The 22,527-nt window shown below is 38.4% G+C and overlaps 2 protein-coding genes across 3 annotated transcripts; both read left to right on the top strand.

Moving 5' to 3' along the window:
• Nucleotides 1-198: 198 nt before the first annotated feature.
• On the top strand, nt 199-9,238 carry LOC144651394 (heterogeneous nuclear ribonucleoprotein K homolog). 2 transcript variants are annotated; one of them, XM_078511333.1, is made up of 17 exons: nt 199-293; nt 1,222-1,283; nt 1,529-1,650; nt 1,876-1,899; nt 2,414-2,446; nt 3,172-3,215; nt 3,761-3,833; nt 5,129-5,236; nt 5,711-5,731; nt 5,858-5,909; nt 6,032-6,087; nt 6,685-6,927; nt 7,095-7,128; nt 7,311-7,387; nt 7,788-7,837; nt 7,913-8,032; nt 8,685-9,238. In XM_078511333.1, exons 2-17 carry the CDS (start codon nt 1,259-1,261, stop codon nt 8,713-8,715), a joined length of 1,113 nt encoding a protein of 370 aa, XP_078367459.1. In that variant the 5' UTR covers nt 199-293; nt 1,222-1,258; the 3' UTR covers nt 8,716-9,238. The 2 variants fall into 2 exon arrangements, with proteins under 2 accessions (XP_078367459.1, XP_078367451.1); XM_078511325.1 differs by having other exon boundaries at nt 223-293; nt 1,222-1,307.
• A 1,456-nt stretch (nt 9,239-10,694) lies between these two features.
• On the top strand, nt 10,695-22,259 carry LOC144651353 (uncharacterized). The gene is made up of 26 exons (XM_078511297.1): nt 10,695-10,811; nt 11,679-11,793; nt 12,630-12,707; nt 13,030-13,140; nt 13,451-13,607; nt 13,913-14,068; nt 14,431-14,473; nt 15,096-15,196; nt 15,270-15,326; nt 15,730-15,797; nt 16,015-16,214; nt 16,998-17,271; nt 17,523-17,579; nt 17,937-17,990; nt 18,102-18,154; nt 18,246-18,459; nt 18,553-18,792; nt 19,111-19,348; nt 19,513-19,589; nt 19,698-19,739; nt 20,318-20,384; nt 20,597-20,808; nt 20,901-20,985; nt 21,212-21,298; nt 21,484-21,545; nt 21,685-22,259. The coding sequence occupies exons 2-26, from the start codon at nt 11,728-11,730 to the stop codon at nt 21,988-21,990; spliced, it is 3,105 nt and encodes a 1,034-aa protein (XP_078367423.1). The 5' UTR covers nt 10,695-10,811; nt 11,679-11,727; the 3' UTR covers nt 21,991-22,259.
• Nucleotides 22,260-22,527: the final 268 nt, after the last annotated feature.

Below are 22,527 nucleotides of genomic sequence, written 5' to 3'. Positions count from 1 at the left end.
CTGATCCGGAAAGATTTGGGAAGAATGGATATGCCTGGTATTGACTTATTTTCGCTATGAATTTTTCATATGTTTCTGACATGCGTATTTTAAACCAGGGGAAGGAACCAGAATCCCCGAAGTAAATCAGTGTTGATTGATTAGAGGGATATATAAGATGAGCCCTCAACAGTCACGTGACAAACACTGCCCGCGCTGGCAACGCATTCTGGGAGTTATTCCCATAGTGCTTAGCAAGCGCCCAAAACGCGTGCACCAGGTGTTTTGGCGAGGAACGGAAAAGGCAAATTTCGGTAAGTAGAACTTTGGTTATTTGACATTTTTATTGCATCTTCCTGAAAAGAAATAGCATGAAAAGGTCAACTGAATACTTGTTCCGCCTTTAGAACTATCAAAGAACGTGCTTCTCGTCGTAAACTGTTGGAAATCGCCTCTGAAAATACTCACGTATGCATGCACACAATTTGTATTTGTGTGCACGCCGAAGCTGTATGATAAAAGCGGTCAAAATCATTTGGCAAAGCTACAGTTTTATTTTCTTTAGAGTTTTTTGCCCCTTCTGTAATACTGGAGTGGCAATCAATTAATTCGAAAACGTAAGCACCTGCAGAAATCACTTAATGCTTTCGTCTTTATCCACCATTGCATGCATGTATGCTGAATCATGTCTTCTAAATGGAAATTTTCCGCGTATGTTTTCTTGCAAACAATTGATTTTCCCACAAGGAGAGTCGAGTTGCTTCTTTTGGTTCCTTGCATTGCTTTAAAACGTATCTGCGTTATGGAAGAAGTTAAGTTACTAAAAGCTGCTAAAAGATACATGTATGTAGTTTTGTTATTTGAGAATTTTACCAGGTGCTTTGAAATATAGGTTATAATGCAGTGCAAGCTGCAGAGTGATCCCTTGTTATTATTAAGTAGAAATTTCAATATGCCATGAAATAGAAAATAACTACACAACTACTGTGAGCAGTTGATGTATTGATCACATGAACAAAAGAAATTTACTTCTTTGGTATCTCAACCGATCCTGGCATCTTTGCAGTATAAATAATAGGCTTTGGTCAAAAAGCTGTACAGCATTCTTGTTCTCTGAAACTTCACTCGTGCCGCTATAGTTTTATTGAAACACAAGAATGTTTTTGATTCGTAATGTGTGCTACTTTTGCCATATTTTCTCCCCTGGCAAAATCGTTGTCTTATTTTGTGCTATTGTTGTAGGACAAGGATTGTCTAACGCACATTTTAGCCATTCATCATGGAACAACACGGAGGTGATCAAGGTAATTATGTGGGAGGTGATCAAGGTAATTATGTGGATATGTTGTATTTTAGTGCAGTTCACTTGTGTTGTACAAGCATTAGTGCTTAAAAGTAAAGTTTATAATCTTAGAAGCTCTTTCACTGCCAGCAATGTGTAGCCATATGCCACTAACCTACTGGGGGAGAATCTGGAAACCTATAAAAGAAAAAGCTTATCATCTAGCTGTCTTTGATTTAGTGTTGTTGTTGTTTTTGCCTAATACAGGGATGGGGATGAAGAGACCGGCAGAGGAGGACTACAATAGCAATGTTCATGCTAAGAGATCAAAGGACGAGGAAGATGGATCAGGCCAGTCAGCAACGCTACGCTTCCTTCTTGAGAGCAAGGTCAGACTAATATTATACCAGCAGCTCCAACAGTGGCAGATTAACCACTCTACCTAATAAAGTATTTTGTCGAAATGTGTCCTACCGTTCTCCAGTTATTCTTCATACCTGTCTGACCTGATTGTCAAGTAGCTTTCTATCAAACCTGTTTGATCTTTGTTTTTGTTTACTTCTAATAACATTCAATTTTAATGTTAACCTTTAAATTTCTTTTTGGTGTTATAGGATGCTGGTGGTATTATTGGCAAGGTAATACTAATTTGAGTGATATCACACATGTATGTGTTGTGGTTCAATTTTATATTTGGTTTAAAATTTTTCAAACCAGCTTGATTTTTATTTTTCATTGTCTTATGTTCATTATCATAATCAGAAACAAAGGGAAATAAAAATCAAACTGGTTTCAAAAATTTTAAACCATAGATACAATTAAACCACAACATATGCATTGTATTTTAAAACCATCGTATCTCCTGATAGAGTATTTGGATATAACTCTTATCTGTTTGTTGATGTTTGACAATAACCTTTTATATAAAAAAATCACCAGATAGGTTTCTGGTAATGATAATGTACATATAAATAACTTGAATGTTAACGCAGATGATCAGTGGTTATACATCATACCTTTTAGTTCATACAGTGCATCACAGAGTCTGTTAATTTAAGTCCTGTTGCTTTTGATCACAACATCTTTGTCTTTTCTTCTTTTAGAAGCATTGACTTTTTGTTCTATTTAACATTTTACTTTCTATTTTATCAGGGTGGACAGAATGTGAAAAGATTACGAAGTGAGGTATGAAGTAATACCCTTTTTACTTGCCACATGCTATCCAGTATCTATTGACATACTTTACTCTGAAACAGTTTTTTCCAATTGAAGTTTAATCACAGAATGATAAAATAATTCTGTTCTTCTTTCACTGAAAGAACAATGTTTGACACTTTGTATATTTGAAAAGCTGAGGGTTGGTTACATTTTCATTACTTCTAATTCATTAGCATCCCTGTAATGTATGGAACTCTCAAGATAAGTTGTACTGGCAAAATTTGATCATGTATTCATAATTGACAAGGTTACATCAAATTTGTGCAAAGGGATGAGTATTTGCAAAGAGCATTCTACAGTGATGGGAAAGATTAATCTGTCAAAATGTTATACAAATCTTGGTGGTAGTGTCATCTTTAAAGTTCACTCCATTCTAGTATCTATTTAAATGTATTATTGAATTGTCACTTTTGAAGTTACAATACTTCATTTTCCAAGGCTTTTGAAATGCGTGCTGTTAACTCCTTCCTTTCCCTTGTAGTTTATCCAGCTAATCAAGAACCTTTGTAGTTGTCAGATGCTCTGTTCTGCCTCTTGGAATAATAGTTATCCCTGCTAAGTTGTTGTTTTTTCTCTTATTATTCCCTCCTTGCTCCCATCCCTTGCCACCCGTTCCCAATTGCCCAACTGTCTGTCCGTCCATCCATCCACCTGCCTGCCCTGTGTTGGTCCCTGTCGTGATCTCACCCAAGTACAAAGCAGTGGTCAATGTCCCGGATACCAATTCCCCTGAGCGGTATGTCCCATGGTTCACGTTAATGTGTGTCCTTCCCGTCCCTAACGTTACACTGCATGACATTACGGTGTAATGCTGATTTAAGTAACGGGATTAATTCCTATCATAAACCGAAGTAACCTAAAAGTTAGTTTCAATGTGTTAAAAGCTACTATACACTGTTTGATCGATGTCAGTGGTGGATGTGTATGTGTTGTACAATGTGGTATCTTTGAAATGCCTTGCGTGAATAATATTAACCATTTAAATTAATATTGTAATAAAAGAAATCCTTAGTATAAACTGATTGTTGAGTACAAATCTTTATGACTCATTCACATTTTGGCTTGGAATGCTTCAATTAAACCTTTCACCAGGACTCTTGAAAGTTGAGGTTTAATTTTCAATACAAACATAGGGTTAATTTTCAAAACAAACATGGCTCTATAGCTTAATAGACTCAGTGTGCTACTGTGAAATTGTACCATAGGTGACATAGTGTTGAGGTATTATTAAGCCTTTGTAGCCATGTGTCTTTTCTCATTTCGTTATCAATTTACTTTCAGTATCTTGACAATAACTGCTCCCCTAGAAGACGCTTTAAGTATTTTTCAAGAGTGCTTACCAAAGATTGGAGAGGTAATAAATGTATATAGTGTACCGTAGTTATTCGGTTACAAGGCGCACGGTTTTTTCGAGAAAAATCTGTTTTTCTGTGGGAAGTTCATGCGAAAATTGGGGTGCGTCTTATAGCCGAGTATTTTCGCCCAACAAAATCTTATTACCGCCATTTTACTGGAACTTACAGTTAAAACAAGAGAAATGAAAACACTTAATGTTGTTTATTGACTTTTACAGTATTAAAGATATAAGAAACATTTAGTTTAAACGCAAAGTTTTTTATCGCGGATATATAAAAGGAGTTTAAGTAACACCTGTATATGCCAGCATTTTGTTGAAATTAGACAAAAAAAACCAAGCATACTCATTTGAAACAAACCTTCTAAGCGTGGAAAGTGGAAAATGACTTTAGAAGACAAGGAAAACAGCAAAAAGCTTGAGAATCTTTGAAAAACACTCGATAAACAAAGTTCGTAGCGATACGAAGCATGCTTGAGGACTTGGTAACCAAGCTACAAACTCAGTGGCCACTGGTAACTACACATCTGCCAGGTTACTCAGCAGCTAAGTTCGAAGCATGATATGAACGATGGAAAGATGTTTTGCTCAAGTGGAATTACGTATTTTTTAGCAGGAAATGTTAGCTTTTTACTCGAAGATTGTCCAAGGAGTATGAACAACATTCAAACATTCAAATTTTGTAAGAAAAAACTGTCCTTAAATTGATCACTACATCTTTTCAACTCTTCAACTCATGGTGCGTCTTATAACCGAGTGTTTTTGGAGAATTTTCAGTTTGTAAACTTAGCATAACAATGTTGCCAAGTTTGGGGTGCGTCTTATAACCGAGTGCGCCTTATAACCGAATAACTACGGTACCTTCCCTTGCCTCTGTGTTGTTGTTGTTTTTTTTTTTTTAAGAAGAATGGGAATTTTTATGCAAAAACACTCGTTGAAAGTGATGTTCCTCTCTTAATTTTTCCCTGCTCTTATTTCTTCTTAAATTTTCAATTTATGTCAAGGATGCCAATAACAAGATTATACATTTACCAGAAGGTGGTTTCTTGATGTTTCACTAAATATGTGTGGCAGTCAGAAAGGAGATTTCAAAGATATAAAGAATACAGGCAGAAATACTGCTAACAGTAACTGAACAAGTACAGAAACCACCAGTACTAACAGAAAATGTTACAGAACTGCAACTCTATACCTCATGATGTAGTCTTTAAAGTCATGGATTTCTTGTCAGTTGTTACTTGAATTATCTGTAAATACCTCTATTTGATACAGTTTGCCATATTTTCTGATTTTAGCGTCAAACTCAAAATCCCAATGGCAAAGAGATTCAGATGCTTGTCCAAAGAAGTCAGGTTGGGAGTGTAATTGGACGAGGTGGATATAAAATCAAGGAAACTAGAGAGGTACTTAGGTTATGGCTTGAACCATGCATTCATACTTGAATATTAACAAATCTTATTTCCGAGACATTTTGTGTGGTAAAGAATGAAGAGTCTTGTGTAGCTAATGTGATTTGTAACATTCAACCATTGAACAAAATGTAGAAATCACACCAATTTGATTTTGTTTGTAACATTCATGCAGACATTCACATTTTTGCTCTTCAGCTGTAGTTTGTGAAATGTTTTCAAATAAGATAAAGACTTTATTTAATATGAATATTACTAAACGTAAAAAGACTGATGACACAGTAAAGATAAATAAAATTAAAACCTACTAATTAGCCCCATTTCCAACAAAAGACAATGATTTATGCACAGGGAAAAAAAATTTGCAGAAAGAATGAAGGAAGGTTTTTTCTTGTATACGTTCTTAAAAATTGTTTGCATTACCAAATAGTTAACGAAATAACAATAACACTTTGTTTTTTTTTTTAGCAAACTGGAGCACAGATTAAGGTGAGCATTTCTTCCAACTTCAGTGGTTTCTGTATACAATATTGTGTGGCCAACAGAAAAGTCAAAGTAGTTTGCAGAAAACCATCATGCGTTAACAATAAAGCACTCTGTATCATTATTTTTTAGGTTTTCGCTGATTGTTTACCAAATTCAACAGAAAGAATTGTCTCTATTCGTGGTGGGTTCTTTTTTCTTGTCAGTTGTGCTGCTTACATTAGAAAAAGTAATTTATTGCTATTATAGCATTTTGTTTGCTGTTCTATTTTATCTGATGTTACACTGTGGGATTATTTTCTACAGGTACTGATGATGTGATAGTGGCTTGCACGCGGGAAGTGATTAACCAGTTAAATGAAGTAAGCATTTCTAGCAAGAAAACTGGTGGTATTTAAGTTTAATCCATTAGGCAGGTTTGATTTGTCAAGGACAACACAATAGTCTTCTTCTTCAAATTAATTTGACTATAAGTATTAGCTGAAAGGTTTGTTTACATCTGCATGGCAAAAGACTGTCATGCTACAAGTTCAGCAAGTGAGCGCAGTGTATCGGGGTTTTCAAAAAAGCTGGCGACTGTTACTTGGTGAATGTTGCTGGTTACTCTGTTCATAGCAATCAACTTGCAACAAACAAGCTTGGCATCACAACCTTCTACTCTACCCCCTGTTGTATGGATTTCGTGTCCAGTTCATGACGTTATTGCTGGACCAAGCAACCTGATGCTTTTATTGCTACATGTTAACGATGTTGCTGCACTTGATTTACGTTCCTATTGCTTTAAAGGGTTCTTACAACAATTTAGTGTAGTTGCTATCTTTCACAAGTAGATGGTTGAAGCATGAAGTAGATGGTTGTTTAGCCAACTACCTGTTGTAGAAGATGCATGTAGTTCACAACCTGTCTAATGTTTTCGTATAGTTTTTGAAATGTATTTTGTTATTTTGTTTTCAATTTAGACACCCTTAAAAGGGCCAGTGTCTTTGTATGATCCATCCAGAGGAGGGAATGACTGGGACTATGGTGGTGGTTATGGAGCTGGTGGCGGCGGCGGTGGACGAGGTCGAGGTGGAGGAAGGGGTGGAGGGAGAGACAGAGGTGGTAGAGGGGGTGGTGGACGTGGAGGTCGTGGTGGAAGAGGCGGTGGTGGTAATTTTGGCGGAGGCGACATGGGATATGGAGGAAACTTCTCACAAGATTTTGTAAGTTACATTCCTTTCTGTATTTCCACAGTTTGCAGTTTTCTCATTCTAAGAGATTCAAAAGTGACATTCTCCAAGAGGATGTTGAGTCATCTCAAAAGTGCCCTTATTAGGTTATGATGTTATCCTTTTGTAGATATTTATTGCAATTATTTTTTGTCTTGCAGGGTGGTGGTGCAAACATGGGCGGAGATATGGGAGGTAAAGATTGTTTCTGTTGCTTTGATAATGCTTTTGTTTAATTATTCTTTTGGTTTAATTGATACATCTTTCTGTAGTTTCGGGAAAAAATAAACTTGCACATGCGTAGTAGAGGAAAAATGGTCACTGCAACTCCTTGAATGTGTGTTTTTTATTATTTTCTTTATTTTGTTTGGCTGAAGGTCAGTGGAATCAAGGAGGAGGTGGGGTGCAACCTGGAGGGGAACAAACTTCAACACAAGTTACCATCCCCAAAGATGTAAGTAGCATAGTTAAACTTTTGTAACTATCAACCAAAAGCAGTTTGGTTTACAGAATTGTGTCAAATTTGAATGTTTTTAGACAGTGTTTAGCATAGTTACATTTCAAAGTCCAATACCAACCAACTCACTTCAGATGCAAATGTTTCCCTGGTGCACCTTCACCTTCATGTTTTCAGTCACATCATATCTGAAATATACCCATTTAAATTATGTTGTTCTGTCATGCATGGGTAGGCCTTTTTTGTTTGCTCCATTATAATTTTAATTTGTTGTGAATTACATTCACCATTGTGTGTGTGGTGTCTGACAAAAAAGGTAAAATGGAATAGACTACATTGTGTATGAAGAACTTTGAACTGCAATCATCAGTGATGTGTATTTTATTGACTATTACAGTTGGCTGGATCCATTATCGGAAAAGGAGGAGAAAGAATCAAACAAATAAGGTAAGAAAATAACGTCAGTACCTAGTGCATCTGCTTGTACTCCTCTCACTGCTAATTTGTTGGTTTATCTTACAGACAGCGTAGCGGTGCAAACATCAAGATCGATGATCCTCTTCCAGGCTCTAATGACAGGATCATCACCATTGGAGGCAACCAATCACAGATTAATTTTGCACAGTTTCTCCTCCAACAAAGGTGAGGGTATGATTGTTTGTGGCACTCATTCTCTTTCCTCTCTAAAGCCCGTGCCAAACGAGGACGAGAGTTGATGAGCGTTCAAACTCTTGCTCTCATTTGGTATGGAACTCTCATGCACTCTCATCGACTCTCATGTGCTCTCATCGACTTTGAACATGCTCAAATTTTCACGAGAGTCGATAATAGTTTAACAGACTCTCGTTCTCGTTTGGCCTGAGTTGATGACAGTCAGTGAGAGTTGACGAAAACTCTCATGAGAGTTAACTCTTGTCAACTCTCATCCTCATTTGGCCTGGGCTTAAGCTGAACATCTTTGCCATAAACTTTTTTGAGTTGTTTGATCATTTATAAGTGCACAGTTTTTTCGTTTTCGTTTTTTTTTTTTCAACTTGTACACTTAACCATGCACCCAAAGGTTCCTGGATGTAGGAGGTCTGACTGCACTTACAAATAAATTTGCACAGACTTTTATAGCAACAACTTTCATCAGTAATGAATTTTCAGCTAAACTTGGGTAACAGCTTTCATTCCACTTTGAGTTAGACAATGCTATCAATGACAGAAATAGTTAATTGTAAGTTGTACTTGTATTTTGTGATAACTGTGTAGCTGTAAGGTACAACTAAGGATATTTGTTTTTGTTTTGCAGTGTACGACAGTATTCAGGCAAGAATTATTAGAGACTGATCAGCGGAAGAATCTTTACCGTCACATGTTTAGTTGTACAGGACTCCAGACCTCAAATTGTTTATCCTCTCTATTTACTGAGGGCTTTTCTGAAAAATCGTGTTTTTTTGTTTTAAACTTTTTTTTGGAAAGAGGCAATTTAAAGAATGTTAAACACTCCTCTTACTAGTAAGAACGTACTTTTAAGAAAACGTCATTTAAACCCTTGGCTCATTTTATTATACCCTTTCACTATTTCTCACAAAACAGGGAATCTTTAAAGTACTGTCCGCTTCGTGTATCAAATCTGAACATTAGAGGACTCTTATTAGAAATATAAGGGGAAAACGCAGATTTTTAACAAGGATTTCCAAATTAAGCTTTACTGCAAGACGCCAAATCATGTGTAACATAGTCAAGTGATTAGTGCAATTTTTTTAACATTTTTTTTTTGTCTTTACGTTGGGCTGAGGCCTTTGAGATGTTATATTAAAACGACCGTTTGCAGCAAACTTAATAAAGCTCGTCAACTTTTAAGTTGTGTGCGTTGGTTATTTCTAAGATGCCTTCCAAATGTGCCTTTACATATCCTGTACAGACACCCAGTGATATCCACTAATTCTGTAGTTATCAACCGTGCCCAAATTTGGCCCATTAAAAACCCTGTGATGATGTCTTCTGGTCATTGACTTGATATCACTGGAAATCAGTACAGTAGACAAAGCCTCTGACGGCTGATTACGCATTTCGGCTCAGTAACTAGGGTACAATATTTCCTAGCCTGCGAACAGGCTTTCCGTAGCGCTCGACCGGCGGAGCAAAAATGAAAGGGGAAAGCCTGCACGCATCTCTGAGAATCAGAGATGCCGCCCACGAGCACCCCTTCCAAGACATTGAGGAAGCTGTATGTTAAGCATAGTTCATACGTCTGAAATTCAGGCTACACGAGCCCATGGTACGCCAATCCCTCTTGCGGGTTTGAGAATCAGCAAAATTTTCAAACCTGATTGGTTTTATCACGCCCCCTTTGTCAATGTCCCAGAGCGTAGCTTGGCCTGCATGACCGTAAGAAGACTTGCCACAAGTCGACCTCACTAGTTTTCACAGTAGTTTACACGGTAATTAAGCGAGCGAAGCGGACTTTATTGAAAGTCTAGACCGTAAGCTACAAAGGACCCATAAGGGGCCGTTGCGGGGAGGTTTCTATTAAGGGTGAAATATGCAACTTCAGCAACTTGAGGACGATCGGCGACAAAAATGCCTACCCGTTTGAAGGTTCGACTACGTAATGATTAGTGGAAGTGGTGCTGGGATCGGAACGAGATTGCATGAGGACTAACTCTTCGTCAACAGAAATTGGCGAAACAATTAAGTTTCCGCTCGAATATGAATCAAATTACCCGTTTTATTATAGATAACCGACTCCTGAAGGACATGCTGTACGGTGAGCTTGCCACAGGCTCACGACCTGCTGGTAGGCCTCTGTTACGCGACAAAGATGTTTGTAAGCGCTATTTTAATAAACAAGCGAGAGGATGAGAGAGCGTAAACGGCAGAGGGTAGCCTGCGAATACAGCCGCCTCTCATTCGCTCCCGCTACGAAGAGGGGGGGAGGGGGGGGGGGGGAGGGGGGGGGGGGGTATTCGTAGCCTGCGAATACAGCCGCCTCTCATCGCTCCCGCTACGAAGAGCGAACGTAGTAGCGGGAGCGAATGAGAGGCGGTTGTATTCGCAGGCTAGGCAGAGGACAACATTAGTACCCGAACAGCTAGGCACATGTCTAAGCGCGTTTCCAGGATATGATTGCACAGCCACAGCAGAAACTGCAACCCCACAAGACGTTGGAACTTTGGCGCATATACCATTGTTTTCCGAGAAAAACGGAAGCCAGCAAAAAATCACTAGCGATTTGGGTTGTGGGGAGGGTACCGGTATACCGGAGATGCAGTGATGTTTCCTGCTGATGATTATTCGGTACCAGTTTCCCGCGAGAGCGCGCCAAAATTATGTAGCACGTGACCTCACAAATTTCGCCAAACGCATGTATTGTGTCCTGCATGTCTTGTGCAGCGGCAAAAGTCTTCGCTTCTAATTTCCAGCAAAATTATACGTAAGTATCTCTTCATGTTCATGGATTTTTAAACGATAACCAAGTGTTAACCGAGAAGTTTACGTATTTTACATGGATCTTGCGATTTTACGGCCGCGAGGCGGAGAAATATTGTTGCATTTTTGTCGTACACCCTGGGTTTAATTCCACGCAGGAAACACGTATAAGGACGTATCCTTTGCTAATCATTTCACCCTGCCTCGGTATGGGAAGAAATCTTCATCTGAAGTCTGTACTGTTGATTGCCTTGCGCGTCCTGAATGTGGAGGTCTGTAGCGAGGAGCGAAGAAACGAAAGTTTGCCTTCAGTGATCGGCACATGTACAAGGCAAATGCCAATGCAATGGGACTCACAAGTTGTCATTTTATTGATGTTTTGAACGATATTTCTACTTTATAAAGAGCATAGCTACCCCTTCCGTTTAAATACGGATAATGTTCAGTGAATTGGATGACTGGATTGGGTTTGACTCGCCTGAAAAGTCGAATTTTATGTCTCATCGTGGCGGAGTGTACTTAGCTTCTTGATGGTAGTCATTCACCATTTTGGATTTGTGACTCAATCGTAGTTCGTTGTCATTTTCTGTGGACTACACGCCTAGATTTTCTTGTTTTCTCAATCCCTTTTAAAATAGAATAATATCCTTTCCCTTAATCACGAGAAAAAAATTGAAGGACTGCCTTTATTTCGCAAGGAATAAGGTGAACTGTTAAATATGCCTTTGACGTATGTGTGCACTTCCGTTCTAACAACTCACTTCTGAATTTCGCCAGGAGGGTAGAATTCAATCCATATAACCTTGAAATTAATGTCTAATACCCTATGAACGTCCTCATTCGATATTTTGTATTTTATTTTATTTTACAGGAACGTTGTACATACTTTGTATATACTGTACAGATAGGGAACCAGCAAAATGAAAGGAGGAACAGCAGTACCAACATCACAAACCAAACACACAGACGGTATGACTACTAAAAAGGTAAATATGCCTGTTCCCTTAATCCACATGCCTTAATTCGAGCTATTTCACTAAACTTGAGTTAAGCTATATTGAAATCCATTCTTGATGGTGGTTACTAAGTCATAATAATTGATGGCATGTTGTATCTAATTATACTTCATTTATAAATTGATTTTCACAGACACTTCACTTGATAACTTCACAAAACCAAAAATTTATTGTAAAATTTATGAATTGCTTTGAAATTTCTTCATTACAGGTAGAATATATAAGCTTTCTTCAAAGCTTTTAAATTAATCCATTAATGTAAACAAAACAGAAAATATCAACCACTTTTGTGGTTTTATTCCAAAGATAAATTTGAAATACTGACATCTACTAGGAAGTTTGAATAGCCAAATACTCTACCATTTAGTTAAGTTATGTCTACCCCCATCAGGTTAATTCTTTACAATTGTATTGTATTCTGGTGTACATGATACAGTAATCTGTTCATTACTATAGCAAAATTCATGTGTGACAAGTGAATTCCACCCTAAAAATATTATGCAAAAAATATGTCACAAAAATGGTAAAGCAAGGAGTTAGAAATCAATGTTTCAACTGAAATTCAGTATGGGATTTTACCAGTCAGTTCATGAGTTTTTAGTCATATCGTGAGTTGATTTACACTATTTGGTAGAACTTGTCTCCAAATAACTGGATTGGGTGAGTGAGTTCATAAGGAGCTGGTAGCACTGTGCTTACAAAGGCCTCAACCATCTTTAGTTACAAAGTTTTCAGCGCATCTGAGAAGTACCATGGACAATACTATAGTGTTGTTGGTATGCTTAGGGTTTTTTGTTGTTTTACAGCCTACTGCAGAACAAATCAGATATGCCCAGCTTTTAAATACAGAAGATTCCAAAGCAATGAAAGACAAGATCAAGCAGGTAAACTGATAGTGGTGCAGCACAATACAAGTAATCATAACTGGGAAATAGGGCCTGTAAAGAAGGTCAAAGGGCATTTTTCCACAGTGGTTTATGTAAGCAACTCTGTAGGATACTACTTTGGCTGTCCATCATTAGCAATATTGACAAGAGAGAACTAACATACTTATGGGAAATGAAGCTTCATTGTGCCACCTTCACCAGTTTTGTTTTTTAATTGTGCACCCATGACCATGTGTTTTCTTTGCAATCAAAAAGTACTCAGCTTGTCAAATTCACTTGTGCAGTTGCTAAAGAATTGTTTACATTGTTTCTCCGTTAGGTGTCTGATGTGACAGGTTTTAATTACGACACTGTGAGCATTGCTCTTCATGATTGTAATTTTGACACTGAAGCTGCAATTAATGCTCTATTGGAAGGACGACAAGATCAGGTATGGGATATTGTTTGATTTTTGGACACCTCAACTTAATTAGGTTTTCTTCTCTGCAATGTATCATGTTAGGCAATTTGTTTCATTCCATTTTTTAAATTTGTACCAGTTCCTTTTATATAACAAACACAGTCAATCTTTGCTATGTGCAGTTTTTAGCTCTCTATACTTAATGCTAAAATCTTGAAGCTAATTATGGTTGAACCACTGCTAACAGCGACTTACTCAAAAGAACTACATGGGATCATGTAGCACCAACCTGATGGTTCTCTATGCTTAAGCACAGTCTTTTTATTCCTACCTTTTGCAGACTGAATGGGTTATGAGAACAAACAAAAAGAAGAAACATCAAACTCCTGTCACTCAAGGCATAGATACAATCATCCCCACATCACAGACAACACCACCGACGACTACAGCACCAACATCATCTAAACCAGGAGGGCCGCGACAGCCTAGAGGAAAAGGTACACTTGAAACACTTGTTAGTCTTTCAAACTGTATTAAAGTTGTGTTTATTAGGAAGCTGTTGGTAAAAAGTGGTTCATTGTTGTGCACGTCAATAAGTTAAACATTTTTTTGAATGTTTTTTTTGCCTGTGAAAAAATTCAAGTGATGGTGACCCCTGGTCTTATGGTTGTAGCTATTAGCTTACTTAAAGGACAAATTCTGTATTTCATATTTGTTGCAGTGCCTTGGTTTTTGTATTTATTTGGCTTGCTATCTGCGTGGTTGTTAACTTTTATTACCTTTTGTTCTGCATTGTACCTAGGGAGGAGTAGACAGTCTGAAGAGCACAAAAACAGTTCAGAAAAAGATAATAAGAATGAAGGAACAGTTAACAACAATGACAGAAATGCTGGAGAGAGTGGACGTGGAAGAGGCTCAAGGGAGGATAGATGGAATGATCGCAAACCTGGTGGCAGAGGTACGTATCTTGTACCTTGCTTTCTTATAACTATGATAGTGTTCCTTGGCTAAAAAGTTTGTTATTTAACAGTATCTCTACTGCCATTGTTTGGTTTATCACAAAACTTATCCTCAGTATTGGAAACAGATTGGATTCTATAAATACAGTGGAGTCCCAGTTTCTTAAACCTCCAAGGGAAACAAAAATTGGTTCTAGAAATTGGGAGTAAAATTGTTGTGTTTGACTGAGTGAAGCAAGTCCAAGGGAAACAACTCTTTTGGTGCGAGTTATTGGGGGTTCAAGAAATCAGTGGTTTTGAAAAATCGGAATGGCACTGTATTGACTGACCGACCGACCGATTGATTTCATTTCTATTTTAGGTGGCCCACCAAGGAGGGGTGGAAGAGGAGGTGGCAGGCCAGGGTGAGAAGGCTTTTGTTTATTATTTACTTTTGTTTATTGTTTGGTGTTTTGTTTTTAAAGCAGTTTCCATGACTGGCAAAGAACCAATGGCAAAGTAACCACATGTGGCAGATCACAAAAAATAATAATAATAATAATGTGATGAATTCAATCAGAACATGAAGCAGGTTCATTTACAGCTGTCACTGGTACCAAACATGGGAAAACACTCGATACATCGCATACAAAAGAAATAAGTATCCCATGCACTTAAAAGAGGAAATGGGCCAGAGTTTTGACTGATATCACTTTATGCTGAATATTATACAGGATGTTGAATCTGTAAGATACCCATAGGCAACCCTCCAACTTTAGACCATTTTAGTCGCCATGGCGACTAAAACTTTGGAGCTGGCGACTAAATTTGAACCAAGGGCGCCAGCCTGGCGACTAAAATTGAGAGGAATGATTGAAAGCATCAGCTTAATTTGGTGACTAAAATTTTTCACTGGCGACCAAAACTTGAGTAGTTGGTGGCCAAATGGCCACTTAGGAAAAAAGTAAACTTGGAGGGTTGATAGGGCCCTTAAAATACTATTATGCACTGTTTGATGACATTGTTTTTTGTTCACAAAATGTTTAGGAGATCATTCCAATCTCGTGGTCGAGATCGACCCAACAGATTTGGTGGAGGAAACAGAAATGCTTCAAATTCCACAGCCGTAAATGGACCATCAGTGAATGGTAAGTTACATTGTACATGTGAATACTGTTCTTAAACAAAAAGATTTATAAATGTTTTATATGTTTTGACCAGGTACTGAGATGTGGGGAGATAATGAAGATGACATTTCAAAAGAGAAGGAGACAGAACGTGAGTAGATATATTGGATGGTTTAGAGACTTTCTTACAAGCTCTATGAGATACGCTTTCAGTTCTAATGCGTAAAAGACTTCTCTTTCCTGATGGCGATACTTTTTTCATTGTGGTTCATTTGTTCTGGACATTTAAATATTGATATCTTTTCTAGTGAAAAACATCTAACGGTTTTCAACTGAGTGTTGTAAAAACCAAACTCATGGCAAATTGCAACAGACACAAGCAATCCAGTGAACTAGTGAGAAATTGACCCAAAGCAAATTCTGATTGCTTTTGACACTCAGTTGAAAGCCACTCTAAAATGTCAACTAAAGGGAATAAGGAGTAGCACATTCTAAAGAAACCAGGTTTAAGACAGGAAAATTTATTTGTGACAAGTTTGTTGTTGAATCAACAGACACAGGAGATCTAATACCACCAACCACTGAAGAGTGGGGAATTGAAGAATGGACTCCAGTGGAACAGGTAATGTCAAGATATAGCTAGCCTCAAAGTTTCAAAATCAAAAAGTTCGTTTTATAATCACTTTTAATTAAAATGCTGATGTTACTAGTAATGGTTTGATCAGCCGTTTTATTCCATAGTGAATATTCTGTCTGCTAAAAGTTTTGATTTGCTGCCAACTGCATTGTTGTTTCCAAATCCAGCTGTTTAATATACTGCATGTAATGATCTTTTACAGTCAGTAACATCAAGCACAGATGATACGTTGTTTAACAATGCAGTTTCATCCTCGCATTCCTGGCCAACAAACTCCGACAGCTCTGTAGTCTCATGGGATGTGGACACACAGTCAGTCAGTAACTCGACAGACCCTACAACATCAACTACAGACAGTAGACAGAAGGTTCCTGAGAATACCGCTCACTTTACACCAGAGAGGTGAACTTTGGCTAGCATTCTTGACTCCTGATTTTAAGAAACTGATCAATGTTGATAAGAAAGTAGCAAATCAAGTCTATCTCTTAAACCCATTTCCTGTTGATAATTTCAGAAGGATAAAGGTCACTCTGAATAACTGCATTGTGCCGAGAGTATAGGCACAGTATATACCCTAGGCACATTGCAGTTACTTTCAGGGTTTTCGTTTGAGGCCGGAGGTCGGACATATCGTCCGGCCGTTTCCCATTCCACGTCCAGTACTTTGATAACAATGTTTGGGGTTTTTTTTAACATTATATTTTTTTTACTTAAGCATCTCATGAACTTACTGACTAGAGGATAACAGAAACAATTTGCAATAATAAACAACTCAAAATTCTGTTGTTGCCATTCTCCCCCCCCCCTCCCCCCTCCCACTGATTGGCCCTTCAGGATAAATAAAGTTTTTATTTTTATTATTAACTGCAGCCCTGCCTGGAAGACTGATTCCTGGGTTCCAGAAACACTGGACACTGGAAACGGCATTTCTGAGTGTTCTTTTTTAAAAATTTCGTGGGGGCAGACCTCCCCCTAGGTGCTTGCACCTTCGGCACTCGCGAAGCGCATTGCGTCGCCAAGAAAAGTTCCAAGTCCGGTGCTTTCTCAACTATGTCCGCTACTTTACAAAACTGCTGAAAACCCTGGGAGGGCCTTTATCCTTTGAGTGTATCTCTGAAGTGTTGCATTTTTTATGGCCAATATTGTAGTAACTTCTGGCTGACTTTGCCTTTTTCCTTTTTTTAGTGTTGACATGGCAATAATACATTCCAAACTTGCTTCAAGTCAACCTACAAGTAAAGATCAGTATTCTGCAGTTGAGTTTTCTATGCCTCGCATTCCACTTCCTGGAGAGCTGCATGGTATACGTAACCATCAAGACTCACTCAGTAAGCTCTTTGACAAAGTCAATCTGTCTTCATCTATTGGTGTGTCACCTCAGAATTCTTTGACAACAGTTCAAGCTCAGCCTCAAAGACAGCCACGGACAAGCAGAACAAAGAAGTCACAAAAAAGCCAAGTAAGTACTAAGAGATGTCAGATTTAATCATTATTTTGGAAGCGTGTTCTGAGCAACTTAGCTTATTAAACTACAATAATTATAGCAAATTTTTCACATACATGTCCATGCAGTGAGTTTGCTGTCATGAATGGAAGGTAACCTTCCCAAATGGGTAGAAATTCATTATAGAATCTGTTCAGCAATACCTCTATGTATGTACATACATTTGATGACAAACAAAGTAATTTGATGTTGATGTGTGTTCCCAGATTCCTGTTCAAGCTGTGGAGATGCCTGGATCAATGAATGACAGTCTTGATGTTCAAGTAAGTGTTTAACATAATAACTGGATTCTGATTGGAGGAGGGCAGGACAATAAATCTCAAATTGTATGTCCTAGGAGTGCTTATTACTTTTCTTTCCATTTGAGTTGACAGATTTCCAAAGTTGACAAGAAGTCTTCTGAAGGTTTCCAAAAGTAGTCCCCAACTTTTTTTTAAGTTGATCTGAAGACTTTAGAATGCTTCAGAAGTTGAACAGGTCTTCCAAAGATTTCTGAATTTGGCCTGAAGACTTTCATGCTTTCATGCTAAACATATTGAGTGGTTTTCTTTAACTTGTTTTACTGGTGGGATTTTTTACTGATACAAACATATTAAATTTTGATGTTGTTGTGATTTTAGTTTGGAAATTTGGAGTTTGGTGGTGATTCTGTCAGTAGCCCACGGAAAAAGGAGGTGAGTTGGAATTCAGTTAGTCTTTAGATGTGGTAAAAGTATATGTGTAGATATTTTTTTAAAGAAATTTCATAGAGTCTACATTGACAGTTTGTTTTCTTTACTTACCAGGAGTTCCCTGCACCTCTGCCTGAAGTAGAAGACACCAGATCTGATGAGCAAAGGTGAATTATTTTTCTAATATCAGTCAAATGAGAAGTTGATAACTTTTTTATCAGTAGCTGTTATGTTAACTGTGAGTATGAACACTTTTAGTTCAACCACTAGCAGTGAGTCACCAAGTCCACCATTGGAAACACAGCATGTCGTGACAAGTCTGTCATCCTCTCCTATGGCCACACCCATTACCATAGCAACCACTGCATCAGCTTCAGCAAGTGTGACAACATTAGAGGATAGTTCACCGCGGCACTTCCAGCACCCGTCACCTCGAGCACAACAACAGCCTCTTGTGCCTCAAGTAACTAAGGTTTGTAGGATTAGGTAATAATAAAAGTATTGGCAAAAAGAACAAATCCAGCAAAACTTAATATCTAATTTTCGTTGTGTTCCCTTCCTTTAGCAAATCACACCAGAGCCAATCCCACTGCCTCCTCAGCTGGATTCAAGAGAGAATTCCATTCCAACCAAGCCACAACTCTCTACTGATCAACAGAGTTCAGCCAGTCTTCAACAGTCTGGTATTCCATCGCCTTCTCTGAGTGGGACAAATCTCAACCAAGCTGGTTCTTCATCACCATTGAGACCAGCACTGTCTTCCACGATGCAGAAAGATATCACTCTAGAGACAAGAGCTTATCAGGTAAATCTTATTCAATGGGCTGTTGAAGTTTAAACTTACTAGACAAAACCAGCACGTGAATGGAAAAAATCATACCATCTTTTAGATCCACACTGGTTTTTTTGTTTGCTTGTTTTGAGGGGACTTTTGTGTATTTGTTCACTTTTGCAGTTTGAAGTACATTTATACTTATAGTTATGAATACCCTTCAATATGGACCTCCCTATATTGGACAGTTCAACTGGTCATACAATCTCTACCTCTGTAATACAGCACCTCCATCATGCAGTCACTATTAAAGAGATTCAATTACACTCTATGCAATGTTTAAACTTACAGAAACATCATGTGACCCAGCCAACAGTGCCATCAACAAAAGATAAGCTTGGTACCAGTTCACTAAGCAGCTCTGTCGTGTCCACCAGTGTTCCCAGGAATGACCTGTCCTCTGTTGAACCACTTCAGCCTCCACCTGGGGTGTCTGTGCCTCTCACAATGAATCAGGCTACTAGCTCTACATCATCTGGCTTCACTTCAGTCACCATGTCAGGCACAGGCAAACCAGTGTCGCACACTAGTAAGTTTACATGACATAAAGATACATTGTTTCCTAAAAACACTTGTAATTACTTTTGAATGTGTACCTTTCTTCTTCTTCTGGGCATCATGATAATTCAGTTCAGTAAGTCGATTTTTGTTCCCCAGCTAAAGTTTGGCGTGTCTTGTTTTCTTAATTTTCAGCCAAACCGTCATTACCTCCAGGAGTATTGCCACTGAACACTCTTTATGGCATGCAGCAAGGCCTTATTCATGCTTATGTAAGTAATTTCATTAGTACTTGGTTATTGCTTTTCAAGTTTTCCACTTTTGATTATTTTGTCCTGTGTGTAAATTTAAATGTATTGCATTCTTTATTTCCCTTGCAGCCCCTGCCATATGGCTATGAAGATCTTCAGAGGTTACCAATGGTATTGTCATTTTCTTTTCTACAATTAAGTTCTGAATTCATGCCGTTCATTCATGTCAGAGGGAGGTATGGAAGGCGAATGTTAGTAGGCTGGACTCTCAGGTGGAATAATATGGGTTTGAGCACTGGCCGGGGTCATTGTGTTGTGTTGTTGGGCAAGACACTTTACTCTCACAGTGCCTCTCTCTACCCAGGTGTATAAATGGGTACCGGCGAATTTAATGCTGGGGGTAACCTTTTGATGGACTAGCATCCCATAGAGGTGGGAGTAGAAATATTCCCAGTCCCTTCATGCTACTGAAACCAGGATAAGCTGCGGCCTGATGGGCCAAACACAGACTTTGCCTTACCCACCTTATTCATGCCAGAAATGAGAAAAGGATTTGATGCTCACTGAAAAAGAACCCCCCCCCCCCCCACCTATTAGTGACACAGATGGGGTCAAAGAGTGGTTTCCTGGGAATGTTTTAGATATCAAGAAGCATCTCTCATCATAACCTAATGTCCTGCATATGACTGAGGATTGCAACCCAGTCAGTGATATCTGTTTGCTGATGATTATCCATTTTTTCCTTGCAGTCTCCTTACTATGACATGCCTGCTTTCCAGGCAGCTGGAAGAGAAGGCCTGTCTACAACATTTCATGGTAAGCATACATGGCCTGTGATATATTAAGTGCATATAGAGAATTGTTATTGTTACATGGTTATTTGAATAAGTTTCATAAAGCAAGTCACTCTGACCTGTAGATGGAGACACTCTTAAGACCAAAGCAAACCTGTCCCACAAACGTGATAACCGAACAATGATTTTCTCTCTTACAATTCAAATAATTTGTGGTTTTATTGTGTTTGATAGGTGATCAGAAGTTTGGACGCACCGATGCATCATCTCCAGTTCCAACATCTTTAAACCAGACTGTGACACTTCCACAGGCACATCTGCAACAGCAAGCCTACATTAATGCTACGACAATGCCACACCCTTATGGTTACGGTGGACTAGCATTTTACCCTGGAGCTGGTATGATGGCTGGGGGCTTCCCTGCTTACACCACGCCCATGTATCAGGTAGACTACTACTTACATCGTCTCAACAACAGGGAGCTGTTATTTAGTTGCTTTTTTATTTTCCATTTCTCATTATTGGTTCATTATTTTAGATGCCAACCAAAACACATGGGAATGCTTCTCAATACCAATCAGCTTACACCTCAGGTCAACATGGAACTCATAATTTTGCATCAGGTATGTTTGTAATATGAAGTATAATAGTCAATTGGATAATTCCTGGTCTCAAGATTTATTTAAGTTGTTGGGCAACCTTGATTATCAAAACAAATACCACTGGGTTAAAACATTCACACTGAACAACATGACCAAGTTCATGATAAAACACAGACATGATTGCACAATAATGTTTTATTTTGTTTTTAGTTCTTAGCAAAGTTGTATTTTTTCCCTTTTCTAACAGGATACGACGATTTAGGTCAGAGTCATGACTTTGGAAAGTCTGGTTACCATACGTCAGTTTCCCCATCACAAAGCAAGTCTAATGCAGGTTTGTAACATCTTGCTTCAAATGATCACACAACCCCATAAGCTTTCAGCCTTAACTACGATCTTGTATAAATTAATAAAGTTATATCTATCTATCAGACTATGATAGTTGTACTAAAACCTCCACCATGTCCCTTCCATTGATCATGTTAATGCTTATAAAGATTTTCTTTTATCTGTCTACAGGTGCAGTTGTAAGCAGTGCTTCAGATCTGTCTGGAGCTTCTTATAAGCCTCAAGTTGGAAAGGTAAGTTACTGATACTTTAAGCTCTCCCTGGACTGCAGGGATATAGAAGTTATGTAGTCTTATTACAAATAGTGCACTTTGATTCTGTTGGTGAATTACTGTTATATAAATTTTTCTTTTTTGTTGATCCTTTACGTAGTTCAATGAAAACAAACCATTCATTGGTGGTACACCTCCACCACCGGCGTTAAGTCTTTCCATGACTGGACAACATGGTCCATTGAGCAGCTATCCTCATACAGGACACCCCTTCATGTCGATGATGACCCCTGTCCAGCAACACCACCCGCCGTCCCACTACCATCACCACATGGCCCATCATATGGAAGCAGGCCAGCCTGGAACATCCCAGAGAGGGTCTCAAGTACAGGGGCCTAAACAGGGACAAAATAAAGGTCATCAAGGTGGCTACCAAGGATCGCCTTTCTGGTCTGGAACAAATTGAATGGCAATAACAGCTTAATGTGATGCGCTCAAACAGGATAGTTTGCAGTGTAATATTGATACGGTGCTGGTCTGTTCCTCCTAAACTAGTGTGAATTGTGTTCCCAAGAGTAATGTTATTTCAAAACCTTTTAGGATGTAAATGATGTGTACAGGCCCCCTTACAACAGGCATGTAAATGTGTTTTGCAATAATTTAATGTTTTCTTAGGTAGCCACAGCAAGCATTTTACAGATTGTAATCTTTGAAATAAACACGGATAATTTACAATGAGTTTGTGACTTTTATTTTAAACGCGATTGAAACCACTACAAGCAACCTCTTTTTGAGCTGTTAGCAGGGCTATAACTAGCAAGAGGCAAGACGAGGCACTTGCCTGTCTAGATTTTTATGCAAAATTGAAAACAAAATACCTTTTGTTGGGAAAATAATCCCCAGATGAACAAGATTGATTTTTACTCGTGAATGCATAATGAACGAGTATAGTGGGGAAGTTGAGCCATCTTTCCATAGTTGTTAACATTATGCTAATTAGGTA

Source organism: Oculina patagonica, chromosome 1 (assembly GCF_052425735.1).
Source record: "Oculina patagonica isolate OP01 chromosome 1, crgOcupat, whole genome shotgun sequence".
In the NCBI taxonomy this organism is placed as follows: Eukaryota; Metazoa; Cnidaria; class Anthozoa; order Scleractinia; family Oculinidae; genus Oculina; species Oculina patagonica.
The sequence above is the reverse complement of the archived record's forward strand: the minus strand, read 5'-3'. Positions and strand labels throughout refer to the sequence as shown.

Coding starts and splice junctions, on each gene's coding strand:
- LOC144651353 (XM_078511297.1), top strand. CDS start 11,728: ATGAAAGGAGGAACAGCAGTACCAACATCACAAACCAAACACACAGAC. Junction 12,708..13,029: donor TGAAAGACAAGATCAAGCAG/GTAAACTGATAG, acceptor TTTCTCCGTTAG/GTGTCTGATGTGACAGGTTT. Junction 21,299..21,483: donor ACAAAGCAAGTCTAATGCAG/GTTTGTAACATC, acceptor ATCTGTCTACAG/GTGCAGTTGTAAGCAGTGCT.
- LOC144651394 (XM_078511325.1), top strand. CDS start 1,259: ATGGAACAACACGGAGGTGATCAAGGTAATTATGTGGGAGGTGATCAA. Junction 2,447..3,171: donor TGAAAAGATTACGAAGTGAG/GTATGAAGTAAT, acceptor ATCTCACCCAAG/TACAAAGCAGTGGTCAATGT. Junction 8,033..8,684: donor CAGTTTCTCCTCCAACAAAG/GTGAGGGTATGA, acceptor TTTGTTTTGCAG/TGTACGACAGTATTCAGGCA.